At 43.5% G+C, this 22,479-nt stretch overlaps 2 protein-coding genes across 10 annotated transcripts in view; both read left to right on the top strand.

Moving 5' to 3' along the window:
• LOC119724528 (MFS-type transporter SLC18B1-like) overlaps positions 1–16,059 on the top strand; it is a 29,175-nt gene extending 13,116 nt beyond the window's left edge. For 6 of the 8 annotated variants that reach the window (XM_038195622.1, XM_038195624.1, XM_038195625.1 and 3 more), the window contains 8 exons: positions 1,251–1,338; positions 2,299–2,435; positions 2,818–2,916; positions 3,156–3,247; positions 3,910–4,005; positions 4,280–4,354; positions 13,186–13,329; positions 14,478–16,059. In XM_038195622.1, coding sequence (XP_038051550.1) covers positions 1,251–1,338; positions 2,299–2,435; positions 2,818–2,916; positions 3,156–3,247; positions 3,910–4,005; positions 4,280–4,354; positions 13,186–13,329; positions 14,478–14,562 — 816 coding nt within the window. In that variant the 3' untranslated portion in view covers positions 14,563–16,059. Of the gene's footprint in view, positions 1–1,250; positions 1,339–2,298; positions 2,436–2,817; positions 2,917–3,155; positions 3,248–3,909; positions 4,006–4,279; positions 4,428–13,185; positions 13,330–14,477 lie in introns of all 8 variants that reach the window. The other 2 variants (XR_005270650.1, XM_038195626.1) reach the window with 2 other exon arrangements.
• A 1,480-nt stretch (positions 16,060–17,539) lies between these two features.
• Positions 17,540–21,491, top strand: LOC119724527 (probable serine/threonine-protein kinase DDB_G0281745). 2 transcript variants are annotated; one of them, XM_038195619.1, is made up of 5 exons: positions 17,540–17,968; positions 18,280–18,345; positions 18,657–18,728; positions 19,115–19,182; positions 19,396–21,491. In XM_038195619.1, the coding sequence occupies exons 2-5, from the start codon at positions 18,286–18,288 to the stop codon at positions 20,558–20,560; spliced, it is 1,365 nt and encodes a 454-aa protein (XP_038051547.1). In that variant the 5' UTR covers positions 17,540–17,968; positions 18,280–18,285; the 3' UTR covers positions 20,561–21,491. The 2 variants fall into 2 exon arrangements, with proteins under 2 accessions (XP_038051547.1, XP_038051546.1); XM_038195618.1 differs by lacking the exon at positions 17,540–17,968 and having other exon boundaries at positions 18,194–18,345.
• The last annotated feature ends 988 nt before the right edge of the window (positions 21,492–22,479 follow it).

Genomic DNA, 22,479 nt, shown 5'->3' with positions numbered 1-22,479 from the left:
CACCAGAGCTCATCATTTTCACTCACAACCAGCAATCACCACCAAAATGTGCACCACCGTCACTAAGTCCACACGCACCACTTTGACCTTATCCATCACTTCACCACCAACCCCAATCATCGCCATCAGCACCAGCAAGCCAGTTTTTAATCATCAATTCGTCATTACCGTTTCACGTGCTAACACTCATGCGCTGGTATACAAATACAACATGGTTTTTGATTGTACACTATTTGGATAAATTTTAACATTTATTTTAATTTAACGGGACAAACAGAATAACAAGTTATTGTGTCATTATTTTAATATTCACACAAAACACTGGATTTATTATAATTGTCCAAAATTTCAGCCAATTTGTCCTCAGTAAAAATTGCAAAGCGAACACCGCCGGTCGCCATTTTGATGTATACCGTAATAGACTAGTAGGTATATCTTGCAGGCCTGGGTCGGCATTCTCTGATCACAGACCCATGTTTATCGATCGCCATGGTACGCACATAAACCGTTGGTATAAGGCTGCCACCCAGGTGTGTGATAGTACCTCCCTGTTTTTTGCGAGTCACGCACGCGTGCGGAGACGTGGGGAAATTGTAAAAACTGTCACACGGTTGAGTTGCTGGAATTATAAGCAATGAAATGCCGTGGTTGCCTGATGAATATTCATGAGGTTTAGTAATAGGCGTTTACTTTGTGAAAACCGCGTGATCTACAATTTTGGTTTCACACACTATTAACACCCGGTTGTGCGCGAGTACATGGGACACTGACGCGGAATAGAATGATTTTTGGTTTTCACGAACTAAAGACTCAAGCATATTGCAGAAATACATTTCGGAGAAAAACGCTTTGAAATGTTTGACACGAATTTAATCCATCCATAATACGTGTGGGCTTGCACACATATTTAATTAAAAACCCTTTTACTGAAGAAATTAAGATCAGTGTTAGTTTGTGAAAATGACAATGTACCAAAGTATCAATAATCGTTGATTCACCTTAAGTTTATAAATATGACGATTAATAAATAGACAGTAAGCAACATACAAGAAAAAGAAAAAAAGAGTATTTTCATTTATTCGGAGCTTTCCCAGAAAGATACTCACAAATAGTTTAAAATACCAAAATATGAGAGAAAAATGATCAGCACGAACATGATGGGAAAAACAAACCAAGACAGTGTGAGTGGTTTTGTTGTTGAGCAATTTGTTAATAACTATCATGAATATTCATGTTTTGTTTCTGAACAGGCGGGCGGTTTCAAGCTCCCGTTCTTTGTTCTTGGAGGGCTGGTCTTGGTCTGTTTTGCAATCAATTACTTCCTGATGCCCGATCATGGTAAGGTTGAATCGAAAAAGAAATAATGAAAGTGACTTTACCTCTAATATAGTCGGCTATCCATGCAGATAATTTAATTACAAGGATGTTTAATTTTAATATTTAAGTATCATAATTTGTTTATAGCCATTTAGTATCATATGGATGCACACACGACGATGCCATGACACGACGACGCCATGACCACGCCAATAACCACGTCCATGTATCGCCCCATGGCCACGCCTATTACCCACTGATCTCTATATAAAGACTGGATAGCTAATAAAGAGCTGCACAATGTACGAATTTGACGCCATATTGGTGAGACCGGCTGGTGATCTACAAAGGACAAGTTGCCGTCTTTATAGACAGCATGATTTCTTTTGTAACGTCGCGGTTCACTTGACTTATATTTTGGCCACCACCACTGACCAACTGACCACGGTTTACTACAATTTTTCTTACGTCGTGGTTACTTTTATAATGCCGCAAATCACTTTTTCGGCGTTTTTGAAATAATAATCACTACGGAAATGTGTCCTTTTTAGAACATCGTAATATGTGTACGTGACCAAAATGCGCGTCAACTGTTGATACAACGCGCGCGTATTTACGCGTAGAACGTTCGTATTATACGCGGCCATCTTCGTGAGACCGGGGGCGAATTGGTCAATATGCAAAGTCTACTGTGTGAATGTTGTATGCATATCCGCTATCCAGTCTTTATATAGAGATCAGTGCTATTACCACGCCCACGCGAGCAGCAAATTGTTTTGTCTCGCCAAAGGTAATTTTGTGTATACCAACCGGGCGCGGCACATACAACAGCGATCACCAATCGCACGAGTCTATAATTATGTTCGGGTTCGTCCATATGAATTTAACGAGGGATAAATATACTTTTTTTTTCAAATAGTGATTTATACCAAATAAATAAAACACTGACAATTAGTGTGAAACCACGCTTTTGTTTGATAGCGAGTGAACATGAGGAAAGTGGGTCAATGGTGCAAGTTTTGAAGATACCAGCTATTTGGGTGCTGTTACTTTTCCTTTGTACAAGCACGGTCGGTTTCTCATCAATGGACCCAGTATTGTCGCCTCATCTTCAACAGGTACGTTGCTATGGTTACGAGATAACGACCAATCCAACGAGCTTATATGATACATCAAATGTATAGGTGTTTGAGGCGGATATGTGTTACGGGATAATGGCTAAATACCCTAAATACAAAACCAAATGTGTTTAGATAATAATTTGGGTGTAAAGTTAACACGTCATGGGAAAACTTGCTAATTGTAAAAAAAACCACAGGATTGTAAAAACAACCAAGCAAAGTGACTGATCCCGATCATCGGGGTAATGCTATACGATAGCACTGCCGGCTCACTAATGAGTCATTGAGTCAATCATTGAGTCAGTCAGTCAGTAAGAGTAGGACATTAGGCTCAGTTGGCAATGTTTAGCACTGTTGTTGGTTTGAATTTTCTTCACAGCTTGGTTATGGCGTTGTTGGCAGAAGCTTAACGTTCGCAGCCTTTGGAGCCTTCTACGCCTTCTCTGCGATCCCGTTGGGTTACATCGTTGATAAAAAGGTGACTTCTCACTTGTACATCAAACCAGAATTCGACTTATTCCTGTTAAACTTGTCAATGTAATAGTTCTTGTTGATTGAAACCTGCAGACGAATAATGTAAAATTGTATGTATGTATGTATAAATGCCTGTTAAAATAAAAATTAAATGGGTATTGAATTTTATGTTTTCCAAACATGGCAAAAATGATAATAATGTTCAATTTTTGAAATAAATTTATATATTAATTTTGATTGCAGGGGTGCACCAGAACCCTAATGGTTTTGGGAGCGTTCGGCACTGTGATAGGTTTCCTTTTACTGGGGCCTTCTCCCCTCCTTAACATTACTCCGTGAGTATTAAATAATTGTTTCTCAATAACAGTCCCCAAAAGGCTCGTTGAAATGAATAAATAACTGCATTTGCCCTCAAGGGGACCGAAAAAGCGTTCGTCTTAACCGAATTCTCATTTTGTCAACGCGTATCGTATTAAGTTTGTTTTCCCTCATAGTGCACACATAGGTTGGGACTGCTGATCTCTATAATTATAACGACTATAGATAGCTGATACCATTGATCTCCATTGGTAAGACTGGATGGAACACATCGCCCTCAATCTTGTGCACGAACGCGTAGTCATCGGTGAGGGTTTGAGTTTGAAATGCGTTCGTCGCACACTGACCATGCAGCACGCGCACGTCACGCATGCGCGGTCGCAAACGTTAAACCCACACTGACGTGGTTCGCGCAAAAACTTAGTTTACGAAAACTCCATAGTGATGTTTAAGGGACGAAGCTAACTCGCAAACGGCGATAGGTCAATTCATTGTGCGGCTCTTTATCTGCTATCCAGTCTTTATAGAGATCAGTGGTTGGAACTTGCAAAATATGCTCGTTTAAACCGGAATCTCGTCCTATAACCAGAGTCGACTGTACATACTTGCAGAGTCGTTATTCTGAGTGGTGATTTAACTTATTAGAATGTTTTGTTTAATATAGTTCTTTGTTTTACAGATCCGTGGTTTTAATTGGTGTGGTTTTACCATTTATCGCGATTATGCTAGCCATGATGACTATCCCAACATTGCCAGACATGCTCATCACAGCAAAGTAAGTCCATTTATCTATGGTGTGTGTGTCTCATCGAATTGTATACAATGTACACGCATTTTGTCCATTTAAGTACACCATCCAAAAATTATGTGAGCCCAGGTACCTCTTCATGAATGGTACAAAATAAAAAATGCGGGACCATTGAGTGCCATCTTCCTCCACGCGCATATAAAACATTAACATTTACTCTCAAAACTGTCACTGACTGGAAGCTTTTAGTCTTTGAGATATTGTTTCACTCTTTCTTCACTTTGTCCGTGTTAACAACCAGATGGTATGGAGTTCCTGATAATCTGGGACTGATCGGTATTGTATCAGGTCTGTGGAATGCAGTCATGTCTTTCGGGTACGTCAGTCAATCACGGATCCTAGACACCAGGATAAACGACTCGGACGCTCCAGCCAGACGGAATTGTGGGGTGATAGCATTGTGTTCCCATCATCCCTTTTTCTAAAGATTCTCTTCTGGGGTGATGTTTTTCTATTGTGAAAATAGTTGGGTGATGTGTCCTGAAAGGAACATCACCCTACAAGGGGGTATGGTCAGAACGGCCCAACTCCTGGTTAGACGCGTGATAACGGCCCGTACTGGTGGTAAATACCATGAATACTTTTCAACAAAGACCACTGCGCGCGGTGGCTTTCAGATTTGCAAGGCTCTGCGCCCGATCTGGCCTCGATGTCTGTCAAGCCAGCGAATTATATTTTTGAATATTCATGAGTCTACGTTTTTGGTCTTTATTATTGAATTCTGATAAGTGATAACTACGTACATAACCATGGTAATGCCGAGCACAATATCTTTAGCTTTAAGATGAACAATGAAATGTCGCTTTTGTTTCATCGGTTCGGCATCACATCTCTCTAAAACTTTTTAATAAAAGCCTCATCAAAAAAGAAATTTTGGTAAACGATATTCTCCTCGAAATTTGACGGTTATTTACCGGGTAAATACTTCATCTATGACGACAAAAACTGCACAATACCATTTGTTATATCCTGAAGTATTTATTTCTTTAAAAATTTGGAACATTTATATCTTAAATAAGAAGTAGTTTTGCTTACAGTTTTATGAATATTTCCGTTTAAGATGTCATGCAAAAACCCAACACAATGGCACATCTGGAAAATTCGCGATTAATGCCCATTATCACGCGTCTAACCAATTAAGGCAAGTCCGCTCAGTGCATTTTGTACTGGAGCTCAGAACAGTCGTTTATCCTGGTGTCTAGGATCCGTGAGTCAATTACATTAAATGCTGAAGCTGTTAGTACATCTGCTGTTGCTGCTATTGCTTAAAGTGATGTTGCTGCTGCTACTTTGAATTTGTTGTAGCTGCCGTTGTTGCCGCGTTGCTGTTCTTGATGCTGTTGCTGCTGTTGCTGCTGGTGCTGCTGGTGCTTGTGCTGTTTCTGTTCTTGCTGCTGACTTCAGCTACTGCTGTTTGCAGTTGCTGCTAGTGCGACTGCTGCTGACTCCTGCTAGTGCTGCTGTTTGTTGTATCGCAGCTGCTGTCGCTGCGTCGTTGCTTTTGTTGTTGCTGCTGATAATGCTATACCTGTTTCAGCTGCTTCCACCGCTGCTGCTCCATTTATTGATGATTCTGCATTATTGCTGCTGATGCAGCTGATGTGGACCCTGCCAGTGCTGCTGTTTTTGGTATTGTTGCTGCTGTCGCTGCGTCGTTGCTGTTGTTGTTGTTGCTGCTAATGCTATTCCTGTTTCAGCTGCTTCTACCGCTGCTGCTCCATCTATTGATGTTTCTGGTATTGCTGCTGTCGCTGCGTCGTTGCTGCTGTTGATGCTGCTGCTAATGATATTCCTGTTTCAGTTGCTGCTTCCGCTGCTGCTCCATCTGTTGATGGTTCTGCATTGTTGATGCTGATGCAGCTGCTTCTTCTATTGTCGCTGTGAAAAAACGTGAGGTTGAAAGTTATCCCGGTGAGATTTTCCCGTGGTTTATTCAAAATCACGCACAGGAATGATCTTGGATGATTATGGGATAACTAGGAATGGGATTTTAGGCAACCTGGTTTGTTGTAAATGGGAAAACAGGTCAAGTTTGGATCAAACGCTGGAACGGAAGTTCAACGGACATAAATGTGATTGGAAAAAAGGATATTATTGAGGGCGCCCTACATGCTATCCAGCAGTAAGCCAAATGAATATGCAAACCACAAGAGGGCGTTGGTCAGCACAACAATACATCTACTACTTTCTGACACAGCCGCCCCTAAATTTGGGAAACAAATTTATAAATACAAAAGAAAGCATGTTGTGAAACCATCCAACTGTTCATCAACCTATGAGGTCGGAGCGTCCTTGAGTTCATCGTTGTTGCTCATCTCAGGGAGTTGAATCAGCCGAGCTACAGGACGTGTGTAGACCTTGTTTCTGACTCTCACGTCGGCACTCCGGACACGACCATCCGGTCCAGGGAAGGTTTCAATAACTCTGCCGATAGGCCACTGCGCCCGAGTGAGATTCGGGTCAATGATCATGACGACGTCGTTCTTGCACAAACCCACCACATCTCTTTGCCACTTCTGACGACTCTGAAGTGAAGGTAGGTAGAACTTGGAGAATCTGGTCCAGAAGTGGTCTGCAAGAACTTGGCTATGCTTCCACTGACGTCTGCCCAACAGGTCTTTGGCTGGATAGACAACTTGAGGTAAAGCTGGGTCGTAGCGCCCCATCAGAAGGACATTCGGTGTGACAGGGTCAATGTCGGCAATGTCTGAGGATGTGTAGCCAAGAGGCTTCGAGTTGAGAATTCCTTCGACCTCGATGAGTACGGTGCGAAGGACTTGCTCTGGTACCGTCTGATCATTGAGGACAACTCGCAGGCCATACTTGGCTGACTTGATCTCTCTCTCCCACAATCCTCCAAAATGTGGGGCATTTGGAGGGTTGAAACGAAATCTTACTTGGTGTTTGGCAAGCTCTTGCTGTAGGGCTGGATTCATCGCTGAGAAGGCTTCCTTCAGCTCGGAAGCACCCCCTTTGAAGTTGGTTCCGCAGTCCGACAGCAGCTCATACGGCTTCCCCCTTCGGGAGGCGAATCTTCGGAAAGCCATCAGAAAGGCATCGGTGTCAAGACTCTCAAGTAGGTCTAAATGCACTGCTCTCGTTGTCATGCATTTGAAAATGATGCCCCAACGCTTCTCTGTTCGCCTGCCTATCTTGACAGTCATCGGCCCAAAGCAGTCAACGCCTGTGGAGTAGAATGGTGGCTGCTGGATTCGGAGGCGGGCAGAAGGAAGATCCCCCATCTTAGGGACACTTGGAGTGGCTCTCCACCTCTGGCAGTCAAAACATTGACGCTGATGTTTGCGGACAGCCTGTCGACCACGCAGAATCCAGAATCTTCTTCTGATTTCGGCATGGACACGTTCTGGACCATAGTGCATGAGTCTCTTGTCAAAGTCCTGGATAAGGAGCTTAGTTACAGGATGTGCAGGGTCGAGCACAATTGGATGCTTGGTGAATAGCGGGATTCCTTCAGCATGACGCAGCCGGCCCCCAACTCTGATGACTTGGTCATCTCCATCCCACTCTGGCGAGAGCTGCAGCAGTCTACTTCCTCGAGGGAGCTCCTTACCATCCTTGAGGGTACCCCACTCTTCGGGAAAACTGGATTTCTGGGCTCGTTGGAATAGGTGAAGCTCAATTTCTGCTCGCTGATCAGCTGTTAGTTCAACAGGACCATCATCCTTCGCCGCCCCGTCACAGAGCTGCTTAGATGCCTCGATGAGCTCATCCATAGATTTGTACTTCTCCAGGTCTGGGATGTCAGCCAGTTCCACGGTCACTATACCGCAGAAGGAGGATTTCTTCAGCTCCGAGGAATCCTCCGCTAGGGCAGGTGGGAAGGCTGGCCAAAGATCAGGGCTTCCGGATAGGAATGGTGGCCCGTCTCGCCATCTGCAGGGTTGACTGAGTGACAGCAGACTTTTCCCTCTCGTCAGATCATCAGCTGCATTATTTTTCGTGTCAACGTAGCGCCATTGGTCCACGTTAGTCAGGGTCTGGATCTGGGCCACTCGGGTCCCCACAAAGACTTTATACCTACAGGACTCCGACTTCAGCCATGTCAGGACTGTCGTAGAATCACTCCAGAGAACAATATCTTCTAGGGGTAGAGTCAACTCTTGTTGAAGGAGACTGGACAATTGAGCCCCTGCCAAAGCGGCCGAGAGCTCGAGGCGGGGCATGGAGAGCTGTTTCTTTGGCGCAACTCGGGACCTGGCCATTACAAAGCTGGTGTGTATGGTATGCTTCTCATCTTCCGTCCGGAGGTAGGCGACTGCACCGTAGATCCTCTCAGACGCGTCACAGAAGATGTGAAGCTGGCGACTGGCTGTTTCTGGGTTGACATCAGGGGGCGTGTAACATCTAGTTAGTTTGATGACAGACAGGTTTGGTAGCTCGAGTTCCCAGGCTTGCCATCGGTCCATAATCTCTCCGGGCTCCAGGGCATCGTCCCAGTCACGTTTGGTCTTCCATAAGTCCTGTACGATAACTCTGGCTCTGGCAGTGAATGGTGTGAGGTACCCATTTGGATCATACTGGCTGGCTAAGGTTTTGTACATGTTTCTCATGTTCAGGCAATCATAGTTGACTACCCGGTGCCGGTATTGCAGATCATCTGTGCTACAGTCCCACTGGAGTCCGAGCATGGGTTCGGCCAAGTCTGTCTCTCTAAACGTTAGCCACAGATCACAGCCATCTGAACGTGCTTCAGGAGGGAGATCGGCTACAACGTTGGGTACATTACTGGCCCATTGACGAATCTCAAAACCACCCTTGGCAAGCAAGTCACGCATGTTGTGGACGAGAGCCTTGGCTTCGTCTTCCTGTGGTACACTGACTAGGCAGTTATCGACGTAGAACGATCTATCCACTGCATCAGCAACTTCAGCAGACTTCTCTCGATGATCAAAGGCATGCTTACGTAGCGCATAAGTGGCGCAACAGGGGCTGCATGTTGCTCCGAAGGGTAGTACCTGCCACTCATAGATCTTGGGTTCGGTGTCGGTCTTCATGTTTCTCCACAGGAAGCGGAAGAGACATCTTTCGGTGGGCTGCAGCCTTACTTGGTGGAACATTGCCTTAATGTCCCCTGACACTGCTACAGCATGTTGGCGGAAACGCAACAGTACCCCAAGGAGCGATGCACCGAGGGATGGACCAGGAAGTAGGTGCTCATTGAGTATCTGGTTCTGATACTGGAAGGAACAATTAAACACAAGGCGAAATTTCCCGTTGTGTTCGACTGTGTGATGCGGAATGTACCAGGATTCTTCAGACTTTGCAGCATCTTCCACTGCCAGGATTCTGACGTAACCAGCATCTACTAGCTTCTGGATCAGCTCGTTGTGTTTCTCTGCCAGCGATGGTCGGGTTGCAAGGCGCCTTTCTGTTCTTCTCAGGGTTGGAAGGACAGCCTCCTTTGGAGCATGGAACTTGGCGTTGTCAGTTCGCAAGAGGGGAGTTACATAACGCTGAATTCCTCCCTCATCCACACGGGCTGTCTTGTCTTCTAGAAGTTGCACCGCACGTTGATCTTGCTTGGAGCGAACGACGTGCTTTTCGTTCACATAAGGCACAACATCAACTTGCCAAAGTTTCTCAACGTGCCTCATCAGCTCGGCTGTCTCTGATTGGGCTGAGACTTTGAAGCACCGTTGCTCACCAGCTTTCTGCTTCAAAATGCTGGCTGGTCCATGGAGAGTCCAACCCAGTCTTGTGAGAGCGGCTGCCGGTGTCCCACTAGGGCCAAACCTGATAGGTCGTCTTGGGGCGATGAGGTCAACGTGATCTGACCCAATTAGGATGACTGGTCGAGCTCTATCAACCAAAGGCAGTGGCAAGTCACGAAGATGTGGGTAGCACTCTTGCAGTATCTTGACTGGATACGTGTATTCGGACAGGCATAGGTTACCAGCAGCAAAGACACCATCCAGGGAGAACTTCACATCTGGCTTGTCATGGGGTGACACAGACAGAGACACGGATTGACCTTGACAGATGACAAGGTCTTCTCTGACTGTTCGTAGATGCATAGTCTCTGGTGTTCCACTGAGCTTAAGCTGTTGTGCTGCATCTTGAAGGAACATGGTTCCCTCAGATCCATCATCAAGTACTGCATAAGAGTCAATGTTGCTGTCTGGACCGTGGAGGGTAACTCTTACCACTTTCAGCATGGTATTGCATGGTCGGCTAGGTTTGTCCACATAAACGGACCGGCTTGTAGGTTTCACCATGAAAACACTTGTAGCCTTCTGGGCAGCCTCATGCAGAACTGTAAGGTGCACTTCCTTACACTGGTGGCATGGTTTCTTCAAGGTGCATGCATCGGGTTCATGCTTGCGGCAACACTTCCAACAGCGTTTATTCTCTTGGATCCACTTCACTATCTCCTCGGTAGAAAGTGCCTTGAAGGTCTGACAGCCATTCAAGAAGTGATCTTTCCCATCACAGAACGGACAGAACGGCTTTGGCTTCGGCTTGGTGTATCTGGGGCTCACAGATTTCTCCTGCTTGCCTCCTGTTAGGAATGCAGATGTCGGAGTTGGCTTCTGCTTCACCGGTCGATGATCTCGGTTTACTCTGGAACTACTCTGATCTTGGATGTGACCGGTAACGGCTTGTTTGGCGAGCATCTGCGACTGTGACTTCAACTTCAGCCACGCGGCAAACTGGGGAAGAGTGTACGTTTCACCTGAGTTCGGCTTGAGTATACCCTTCTTGATGCAGTGCTCTATGAAACTGGTGCGGAGACTCGGGGAGAGTTTGCTCAGCAGCTTGTCTACATGTGAGCCACATCGAAGCTCCACTTCGGCTTGGCCGTCTAAGGATTCAAGCATGCCCTCCAAGGAGGATACATCGAGACAGAAGTCTTCAAAGGACTCGGTATCGTTGTGCTTGATTGGCGGTGTCATCATAATTGCAGCTATTTCAGTCTGCACCAGCTGACGGGGTTGGCCATATTTGTCGCTCAGTGCTGCCAATGCCTTGGTGTATGGCTGGCTGCTATGGAGGTAGGATTTTGCAAGCTTCAGGGCCTTGCCGTCCAAACTGCCGATTAGCACTTGGTACTTGTATTGCTCGCTGAGATGCGGGTGAACATTAACCAGGTTCTGGAGAGCAATCTTCAGCAGCGCAAAGTCTTTCTCCCTACCACTGGAAAACTTCGGCAGGGTTGGTTTCGGTACACCGAGGGATGATGCCATGAGGAGATCCATGAGGTTGGTGTTCACTGATGCAATTTCTGGAACAGTTCCCAAAGTGGGAGGAGATGTTGGCGTGATGACTGATGACGGTGGTGCACCGGGGTTGCAGACAGGAGTATGATTCGACTGTTGGAGCGTGTTACTGGTTGGGAACACTGGTTTCAGGGAGTCACATCCTGTTTCCTGCAGGGTGCTCACTGGAGTAACTGGTTGCTGTCCAGTATTAGAGCAGGTGGGTGCACTGGGAGGTGAACCATTCACAGGGACTTGTGAAGTGGTCAGTACAGTCTGGTCAGTCTCGGCTACATCTGGGGTGTTCAAAGATGTATTGCTCAGTTGGCTGGGAGCATGGAATCTCACTGATGTCATGGATAGCTGGATCTGCATCCTCTTGCAGAATGATTGAACAGCCTCGGCATCTCGTAGTTCCAGTTCGGCTTGACGCAGTCTTCTTCGTCTAGAAAGACGCGTCGTAATTGTCTCTCGCTCTCTTAGCGCTTGACGTTCAACTTCCTCAAGCTGCATACGTGCTGCTCTGGCTCGGTCATCCTGCTCTTTGAGTTGTGTGTCGTATAACTCATCTTCGGCTATCTGCCGTTGGAGTTCCTGAAGCTGGGATTGCTTCCTCATGGCGGTGAGCTTCGCAGCTTGTGAGTCGCTCAGTTGGGAGATGTGGGAACAGCTTGACCGGCTTGAGTGATGTGAAGTTGTGGAGGAAGTGCGATGGCTACCAGTAGGGGAACCAAGTGCAAAATCTTCGAAGCGCTTGGGTGGACGAACAGTCCGGGATGGACGGGTGGATGTTGGCAGTCGATCCATAGGTCGCTGGTTCGAATCCGGCTCGAAGGACCATGAAAAAACGTGAGGTTGAAAGTTATCCCGGTGAGATTTTCCCGTGGTTTATTCAAAATCACGCACAGGAATGATCTTGGATGATTATGGGATAACTAGGAATGGGATTTTAGGCAACCTGGTTTGTTGTAAATGGGAAAACAGGTCAAGTTTGGATCAAACGCTGGAACGGAAGTTCAACGGACATAAATGTGATTGGAAAAAAGGATATTATTGAGGGCGCCCTACATGCTATCCAGCAGTAAGCCAAATGAATATGCAAACCACAAGAGGGCGCTAGTCAGCACAACAATACATCTACTACTTTCTGACACGCTGCCTCTTCTGCTATTGCTGTTACTTATTTTTTTTTCTTGGAATGATGAAGCTGCTGCTGTTCCAGCGTCTGAGTTTATGCTGCTTTCGCTGCGCAGTTGCAGCTGTTGCATCTGCTGCTGTCTGCAGTTGTTGTGGCTGCTGCTGATGTTGCTTCTGTTGTTGATCGTGCTGTTGCTGGTGTTGTTGATGCTGGCTTCCGCTAGTGATGTTTGCAGTTCCTGCTGCTGTTGTTGTGGTTGCTGTTGCTGCTAATTATATTCCTGCTTCAGCTGATTGCTGCTACCACTGCTGCTCTATCTATTGTTTTGTATTGTTGCTGCTGTGTCTCTCATTGTTGCTGCCTCTTCTGCTATTGCTGTTACTTTTTTATGTTATTGTAGCTGTGTCTGCTGATGCTCCTGCTCCTGTTTCTGCTAATATTGATGCTGCTTGTGATGTTTTTGCTGCTGCTGTTGCTACTGATTATGCTGTTGCTTCTGCATATTTGTCATTACTTGCTTATGTTGTGTCTGCTGTTGATCGATTTTGCTGCTGCTATTGAAGCTGCTGCTGCTTTTGCTGCTGCTCCTGTGGTTGCTGCTGCTGCACCAAATACATGTATTGTTTTTTGGGGTTTTTTTTCAAACTAGTGCGTACAAATTTTTTTTTTGTAACCGGAAATATGTCAGTTGAATTCGTTTTGGCAAGTTTTGCATATTTACATTCATGTTTGAAATGAAAAGGGTTGTATGTTCTGATTAAATTGAAACTTCATTCATTTTTATTTTGATAGAGCAATGCTGGGTCCTATTGTCAGTGGTACCTTGACTGATCACTACGGATTTGAATATTTTACAACAGTAATCGCAAGTTGGTTTGTTGTTGTTATGCTGATCGGTTGTTTCTTTGGAGTCTGGGAGTACAGATGTGGAAAGGGGTAAGTGCTCCAACTGTTTGTCATGAATATGCATATTTTTTTAGGGCGGGGCGCAAAGCCAATTATAAATAGAGCAATTAAGCCCCGCCCACTGCACACGTGTGCAGCTAGCGAGTGCACACCTCCAATTCGGGCGATTCACAATGCAGTGCTCCATCAAGGGTTTGCCACAGAGAGTTCGTTTTTCCCAGTGCATTGTGGGAGATTGTCGACATATCCACAACGCTGGACATTTGAAATTGTTAGTTTTTCCGGTTAGTAGTTTCGTAAGCATAAGATTCGCGTGTATGTTTGCCCTTTTCTATTCATTTTAGCAATAATTATGATTGTTGACACATTTAAATGAGACAAATCCAGGGTTAAGATCGCGCAAGGCATGATGGGGAACAACATGGCGCAGAAAGATCTTACCACTGGGGAACGAGGTTGCTGAATTAATTCTTAATTGCATGTTCGAGACGTGCGCATCATACGTGTGGGCTCGCATGTCTGATTTGCTGTGCACGCGGCTGTGGTGGGCCAAACCATTCGGCGTAGTCTTGGTCCGAGACTCGGATTTGGATCATTACTCTTACACAGCCTGTCCGTGTCAAGCGAGGTCGCTTCCAACAACATGAAACAAATCCAGACTTGGCAATATTGGCAGCGCTGCCCGGGAAATTCCGAGCACACCTCACGCGCGCTGTATTCAAGCTATCGCATGCGCCCGAGGTATGGTGCGGAAAGTCGTGGGTAGCGCTGCCAATATTGCCAAGACTGGATAAATTGTATTCATCTTATTGATAGCAACCTTCACCGCCGCGTCAAATTAGCTGCGTTTGTCCCGGAAATGACTGCAAAATAGGAGAATATAAATTCGAATTCAGTATTGGACCAAAATTACATTGGGCTGGGCTAAATGGATCACAGTATTGTCTTAATCTGTTATTTTGTGCTTCTACTAGTTATTGAATAATAACACAATGTATTTAGTTTTTAGTGTAAAGAAACAAATATTGATTAAAATGGGATGTGAGGGTGCGGTTTTGTTTTACCGATTGTGTCATTTCTATAAAAATACGCATGAATGCAATGAGTCTGTCCTCCTGTCGTTTGTAAAGCTCAAACTTTGTGGAATTTAACTTATTAATTGGTCTTGATCATTTCAGGAGGAGATTGCCGAAAGAAGGGGTTGGTGTGAAGGCTAGCTCGACAGAAGAAGAAAAGGTGTTGCTTCTTTCGGAAGAAGCTTAAAATGTTCTGTTTCTGTCCTCTTTTGTATGAGTTCATGCATCTCTTTAATATTTTGAAGGTTGTTTTAATCTACATATTTTGCGCAACGTTCGAGCGAATAAAACAAATGAGAGTGCCTTTATGATCGGTTACTTCGCATAAACATGTACTTTGTTGTTTTGTTAATTCCAAGCTACTTGCATTGAAAAGGCTGTGTTGCATTTCTCAACAACACATTGTTTTGCATAGTTTTGGATGATTTATGTGCGAAGTCAGTTTCAATGGGAACCATTTAGAGTGCGAGCATAAAATTAGTTATGCCGTTAAAATGTTTATTAACACAACATTACTTTATAGAGTTTTGTGAATATTTTATGTTGTATGTGACAGCTGATATTATGCAGTTCGATTCATAGTTAAATGCCGTAGAACTAAAGTTTGTTCAAAACAACGGGTTTTCTTTTTATCTTGTTTCAATAATTATCCTCTGTGTTAATGTTGTCTGCGTTTACAAAGCTTCTAAAAGATTTTCTGCAAATGTGTGATTTGTTATTGATATGGTTACGGCGGTAGTCGTGTGGTACTTGTTATTGATATGTTATTGATATGGTTATGGGTGTGGATGTATGTGATATTGGTATTGACGTGCATGTAATTGATAATAATGGAGTTTGGGTATTGGTATTGGTTATGGGTAAGGATAGCTGTAAAAGATATAGGTTATGATTAACTAGAAACATATGATTTTGCGGGAATCGATTTGATAATATATGATCTTCATTTTATCTAGTGCGCGTCAAATCACGTGACCCTTCCTTCCGGTCGAAACCGGAAGTGCCTAATGATTTGAAAGTGGAAACAGATTTGAACTTGCTTTCCACGATGTTAGTCTGTGGGTGGATTGACCTTTCAAAAAAATAAAGATCGGTGACGCCATGAAGTGTTCGAGCGATCAGCTTTCGATCTTAAACTGTAAGTTGTTAAATATCAGTATTTCCATTTGTGGACAGGTTCTATTTACGAGGTTAAGAACTGAAAACGGTATTTTTTTTCTCGGGACTCATTTTATAAGGATGCAGTAGTTGCCTGCGCCTGTCAAATCACGATTTGCATGCCCTCAAATTCTCAGGTATTAGAGCATTTTGTGGGCCATAAACTTTGTTTACATACATGTATCATGATATTTCATCCCTAAATCTCGTTAAGAACATTTGGTAAAAACGTTTTGATAGTAATTTATTATCGCCTTGACACCTGATAAAACGTATCAATTAAAATCACGTTATTAAAAAGTGTGTATATAAAATCATAGTTCATCCCTAAATCTTGTTTAAAACATTTGGTAATAACTTTTGATAATATCGCTTCAACAAACCTGATAAAACGTCAAATTTGAGGCATTCAAATCACGTTATTAAATTATTTATTTTTATATCATGATATTTCTATATAGTCAATAAAATGTTATTAGGTGTTGGGCTGGACTTGACAGCCCAACACCTACTGTTTTTGTACGAATTTACTGTTTTTGTTAGTCTGGTTCCTTGACTCCACTAAAGATAAAATGGATCAATTTATAGATGCCGGAAAATTGTAAGGTAAGGGAACCAGTCCAGCTGGCCTGCACCCGTTCATGAACATGTAACCACTAGCAAACAAAATTTGGACTGAAAAAAGTGTAAAGTTGGAGCAGTAGTTGAAAAATAGTTAGGTTTTTTCAACGGTGGTCGGCCGACCACCGTTGGAAATGTATACAAAAATACCATTTTCTTGAAAATGACTTCACACAAGGTGCCATAACCTTACAGGATGCTTTAGACTGTCATTTACCAACATCCTAGTAAGGTATTTCGGAAAAAAACTTGGTAGTTTTATCTTTTGATGTTTGCAAATGTTGTATATTCCCTTTAAGCCACGATGGCCTTGTTGAAAGGCTATCCTCAACGGTGAAAAAAACAAGAAACGATGCAATAGACCTTTATCATGCTGCCACTATTTTTAGTATTATTCCCTGTATCCAATTACAGTACTTAATGGTATAATTATTTGTGCCAAAAGGAACTAGACTATTTTTTTCTTCCAACGTCGCGTTGGTTACGTTGATTTGAATGGGAAAAAATCAAGATGGCCACAACATGATAATAAGGGAATAAATGTGTGCTCGAGAGGTTTTTATCACTCTGTTTAATACCGCTTAGAGTCTGGGTGCTAATAATTACCCAGACTCTAAGCGGTATTAAACAGAGTGATAAATACCGACCGAGCACATATTTATTCCCATTCATAAATACCTTATCCGTAAAAAAATATCAAATAATTCGTTCAAAAAATCCCGATTTTGTTCAACAAGTTCACTTCATGCTTTTTGAAACATCCCTCTAGCAAAATAATGGAGTGTTCAGCTGGCGAGTAAGATGTAAACAACCCTTTTATGGAGATTGACGCGCGCGTAGCATGTTCTGCGCGATGTCACGCAGAACGCACCTGGGGCGTTGCGTTTTGAATTTAGAACTATAAAATTCTGACTCGCATGTAGTGTTGCGCATGCACGTGAGGATTGTGAACGTTCAACCAATGAAACGGTAAGAGGCACTGGATTTTTAGGAGTCCACATTTTATTGTGACACTGGAAAAGTGTTTAAGACCAGCTAGCCATGTCTTTATCATCCGTTTAAGACCAGCCACGTGACGGGCTCTCGACCAATAGGAATAGCTAATCTGTCTGAGGTATTTATGAATGGTCTATAAAGGACAATAGACTGATCATTAGGCCCCCCCACCGCGCACGTGGGCGACAACACCTGCGTCGTGTTGCCAAAGTTCTCAAATCAGGATATAAATGATAGTCTAGAATCATCTTTCTTTCAGAGGGACCGGCTGCGTTAGGGGAATATAATTCAAATTCAGTCTCGCACCAAGACTATCATCTCTGTTCCGTACATTGATCTCCATATACTGTGTATATGGAGATCAATGGTTCCGTACCAGATCAGAAGTGAATCGCTAGTCATTTCATTGCAAGTAGCCTTGTTTCAAGTGACGCCACGAGATATGGAGGCACTTCTTTGTCACTGTACATGCGAAAAAAATACCTGTATTTCAATTGTTTTGTCAAAATTCTAGGAACGCGTCAAAATGGATAGACAATTGACAGAGGGCGCTCTCGTTATATACCATTATGTGACGTCACAGTGGCGCGTTTGTTGAATGTTCTTGGGGACACGTGCGCGTTCCACGCGGTGCGTTTTTGTTTTGTAGCAACACAAATCAGACCCCTCACAGGTTTACGTGAGAACGGACGCTCTTTTTAGCACTCGCAGCTGTGCGTGTGGAGAATTTACGATTCAGCGCATTTCGCCGATTTTTGCGACTAACTCTGACTGAGACATCAGACAGCACTGTAAGAGATCTCCTTGAAAGAACGCAAGTGAGTAAACGCTTTCGATCTCCTTTTTCAATGATAGCCTGACTCATTGCATTATATTTGTTGTAATATTTGTAAACCGGCGAATATATCAATTTTCAGTGTATACATATTGACTTTACCTTTATTTGCATCTTTGTCAACGCTGAGAGGTTAATTTGTTGTACGTGAATTTGCCATCTTCTAACTACTTGTAACTCTAAAAATGTACATGTATTGCGTTTTGTCATACGAAGACAAGTGACTCACCTTTTGAGCCTTACAATGGGAAGTTCAGATTATTTAACTTGTGATTTCAAATGACCTTCTTACAGGGAACCATGGATATCAATATGGTATTACGTGGGCAAGAAGAGACATGTGTGGATTGCGGGTTACCAGTGAGTAGACTCATTAACAAATTTCTTTTAAATTTCCCAAACTGGTTTTTTTTACAAGCGTTTAGTGCAAAGAGTAGACGTAGCATTGTCGATACAATCCTCGCTCGATAAAATTATTTTCATCAGCTCCATTTCTTCTCATTATGAATAATTAAGCGTCTGTCCTATTCATTTGTTTTCCTCATTGTCCTCCGTATTACCACAATTTGCAAGATTACTACCTTTTAGGGCGTCATACTAAAATGTCTTCCAGTTGTGTTTTGGAAATATTGACATGCTACATATTTCAAGCATTGGGATCTTTTTTTCAGGTTGGGCTACTTGTTCAACCCTCCACAAGTGATACCTGCGTGGACTGTGGATTTTCGTCCGCACGATGTCCAGTAAGTGCCAAACTCTGACACCTATGTTCAAAGAACTTGGACTTTTCAATTTTTCTTCTGTGGAGCGCGTATACACTTGTTCAAGGTTCATTTTTATCTCAAGAGATATTTTGGGTGCTTTCACAAATCTTGGTTCCGGTTCAAGCCAGGAGCAATATTTTTGGAGCTTAACTGAGGGAGTTGTGTCACAAAACGTTCCAATGCTTTGCAAACATCAATTCTCTTAAGGCCAAACTAGTGTTTCAAGTTTTGTACACAACTCTGGGGCTAACAATATCCGCAGCCACTGTCAAGCAAGTATTAGGTAAATCAAAAACGAGCTACTGAATCAGGCTCAACTATTGTTATTGTTATATTTATATATATTTTCCTTTTTCCTCTTCCAGCACTGGAGTTGTCAGACGTCCTTATGCCCAAAGCCCGGCCCATCAAAGCAAAGAACCCGAGGCAGTGGGTAAGTACTATACATGTTTTCATTTCTAAGATTTGCGATCCATCAAATAACCGGAAAAAACTAAACTCTGTCAGAGAATTCCTATTGAACCAAACAGCTGATTACTTTATTAAACCTTTGCAGGTAGAGCGAAAAAAATGTTTAAGTATAAACTGTTGCAGTCTTCTCAGAAAATCGTTGCAATATTGGAACTTATTTTCTTCTATCCTCAAGGGGTTTGGCCTCCACGCCGTCAAATACGCCACCACTTCCCCCTCTGAGATGGCTAGGAGGTGTAAATGCAAACCCAGCATCCCCTCCCGCACCAATTGAAAGTGTACCATCAACGCCAACACCAACTCCCTCGATGGCGCTCGCAGCTTCAGGCCAGCTGGCTTCAGCCATCGCGCCATCGGCATTACCGAATCCGACACACCCACCGGTTCCTCGGTCACCAACACCACCGTTACAGAACCAGCCCCCTCAACAGTGCCAAACACAGCTGCCTTCAGCACCAACAACGCAACCTCTTACAGATCAGCAGCAACAACAAATTATTCAGGAAGCGATGGCGAAGTTCCAACTCAGCCTGCCATCGCTGGCCCTTCAGGCTCTGCTGCCGCCACTGGACACGGCGGTTCGGACGGTAGACCCCTACGACTTGGAACTGCCGCCCTGTGGTCAGGTGATACTGGGCAGTGGTGCCTTCGGCACTGTACGGCTTGAAATCATGAACGGTACCGCAGTTGCCGTCAAGTACGTCGGGGTTGCCGATAGGTTCCCAGCCGAGAGGGAGGCAAGGGCAATGAGTCTTCTTTCAGGGCATCCATCCTTCCCCATTTTACACGGCATCGTGGCAGATAGCCAGAAGCGTGGCCTGGTGATGGAATTCATCGGTGACCATCACACATTGAAGTCCCTGACCCTGAACTTTGCTTTGGAGGGATCACACCGGCTGAAGCTTGCCCCACAGGCCTGGTCCACCGTCGCACTGGATGTCCTGGACGGTCTGCGATGCATGCACGACAGTGGCCTCCTTCATAACGATCTCAAAACAGACAACATCTTGCTGCGTAATGTCAGGGGCACCTGGCGTGCATGTATTATAGACGTGGGATTGTGTACTTTGGCGATTCATCCCAGGGTATACCACATGACTGAGGCACAGAAGGCACAATGTCGGCAGTATCACGCGCATCTAGCCCCGGAGCTGGTGGAGGATGCAGCGCCTCAGACCCAACTGAGCGACATCTTTCAGTTGGGTCTGGTGCTGCATTCTATCGGGCATTGGTGCGGTGTGCCGGTACTGGCTCGACTAGGCGAATGGTGTGTAAAGAGAGACCCACAACAACGGCCCTCAACGGCGGTGATTCGACTGATACTCATGGGCATCAGGTGACGGTAGACCCTACAAATTGCATTATTCAAATCCACAAAACACAATAAATAAAAAAGAACCCGGAACTGTATTTTTAAATTTTAAGCAACAGATATTGCCGTCATTTTGATATGGTTGCATCAGCAAGAACAGGTCATTGCTTAACATTCACAGGTGATACCGGGCAAAGTGATCACTGCCATTTAAAACAAATTTGAGTCATTTCAGTCATTCTGGAATCCATTTTACCCAAAACAAAACTGCTTGAAGATGGTAATATTTTAGCCAGTATTTTTTTGTTCAGACGTACATTTTTTAGGGGTTTAAATTGTTTGCAATGTGAGAAAAATAAATCAATTTTATATTGACGGGATTATATATTTTGTATCAATATTTGTATAAAAACTCAGAATCTAAACTTGTTTGGCTTATAGAATTAGCCAGTATAGTCGGTGAGATGTACACTTGCACAATTGTTTTAATTTGTTTTAGATGTATGTATATAAAGTAATTGCCTTGATTTTATATCGACGTCATTTTATATATCTATTTTTTTAATATAACTTTAAATATAAAATGATTGCGATGTCAGAAAAATGAAGCAATTAATATTGACGGGATTATATTTCTTTTGTATACATGTTTGCATACAAATTCAGGATCTAAAGAATTTCTTTTGCTAATATAATTAGCCAGTATATTCGGTGAGACGTACACTTGCACAATTTTTAAAAATTTGTTTGCGATGTGTGTATCTAAATTATGAATTGCCTTGATTTTGTACTGACGTTATTTTATGTCTATTTTTTAAACATAACTTGACATATAAAGCTCCTGCTTCATTTCTACAAATGAAGTTAATATACGCTTATGAATGTTTTATTTACAAATTTTATGAAAATCTTTTTACCTACAATATTGACTGTCGCAAAGCATTATGTAGGCCCTTAAATTATTGTAAAAAAAAAGTTTGCCTAATGACGTATTAAAATTTTAACAATCTTGAAAATGAATTGTTTTCAATCTTGAAAACAATTGTCCTACACTATTTTATTCCTACGTTTCTAGGATGAAAAAAAATGACTACTTTTACATAATTGGCATTTTCAGTAACTTTTACATCATTGGCATTTTCAGTAACCCAAAGCAGGGGGGGGGATAGACCCCCCCCCCCTCATTTACCCTAGTGCCCCTTTTGCCGAAATAAATGTGGCCCTCGGCCTCGAGCATAAATGTGCCCCTCGAGATGAAAACAAAAGTTGCCCTAAAATTTCGGATTATTTTTTTTTCAGTAATCGTTTCCCAAAATGGTAGAGAGTTGTGATATGAACGAGGAATATGAAAAATAAGCCCCAACGCCTTTACAATGGGCCCTTAATATACGCACATGCGTAGATTGCATAATGGCCGCCTTTGAAGTGCGCCCCCCCCCCCCCCCCCCCCCCACTTTTTGATTTTACGGAGGCCAAGTGTCCCGTGAAAAAAACGTGTAGCATTTCAGCACGGATGTCCCCCCCCCCCAAAAAAAACCCCAAAATACTGGATAGGCCTACGCTAGTGCACCAACGAGAGAACGGAAGACACCTTTCACTGGACAAGTGTCCCTTTTGTTGATGCCTCCCCCCCCCCCCCACACCCAACCGTTTGAAAATCGTTCCGCCGCCGCTGACCCGAAGTGCTACTTTCATGAATTTGTTTAAAAAGTATTTGAAAGAAAAAGCTCGACTGATATGATTCTATCTTTTTACAAGCAAATGTTTTAGGATCGCATTTTTGGGGGTCACCGTGTACTGTAGAACCCGCATTTCGTGCAAATCTGATTCGAGACGTTTAAGAGTGGATAACTAGCTTTGGAGATATATTATATATAAAATAAGTAAATAAACATAAGCACAACAAAGATACATTTCCACTCTATAGCTTTACTCAAAGTTTGTCAT

The sequence above is a fragment of the Patiria miniata genome, unplaced genomic scaffold, assembly GCF_015706575.1.
Source record: "Patiria miniata isolate m_02_andy unplaced genomic scaffold, ASM1570657v1 HiC_scaffold_18, whole genome shotgun sequence".
Classification (NCBI taxonomy): domain Eukaryota; kingdom Metazoa; phylum Echinodermata; class Asteroidea; order Valvatida; family Asterinidae; genus Patiria; species Patiria miniata.
Note: the sequence above shows the minus strand (reverse complement) of the source record. Positions and strands in the feature narration are given on the sequence as shown.

Coding starts and splice junctions, on each gene's coding strand:
- LOC119724527 (XM_038195618.1), top strand. CDS start 18,265: ATGACCTTCTTACAGGGAACCATGGATATCAATATGGTATTACGTGGG. Junction 18,729..19,114: donor TTTCGTCCGCACGATGTCCA/GTAAGTGCCAAA, acceptor TTCCTCTTCCAG/CACTGGAGTTGTCAGACGTC. Junction 19,183..19,395: donor CAAAGAACCCGAGGCAGTGG/GTAAGTACTATA, acceptor TCTATCCTCAAG/GGGTTTGGCCTCCACGCCGT.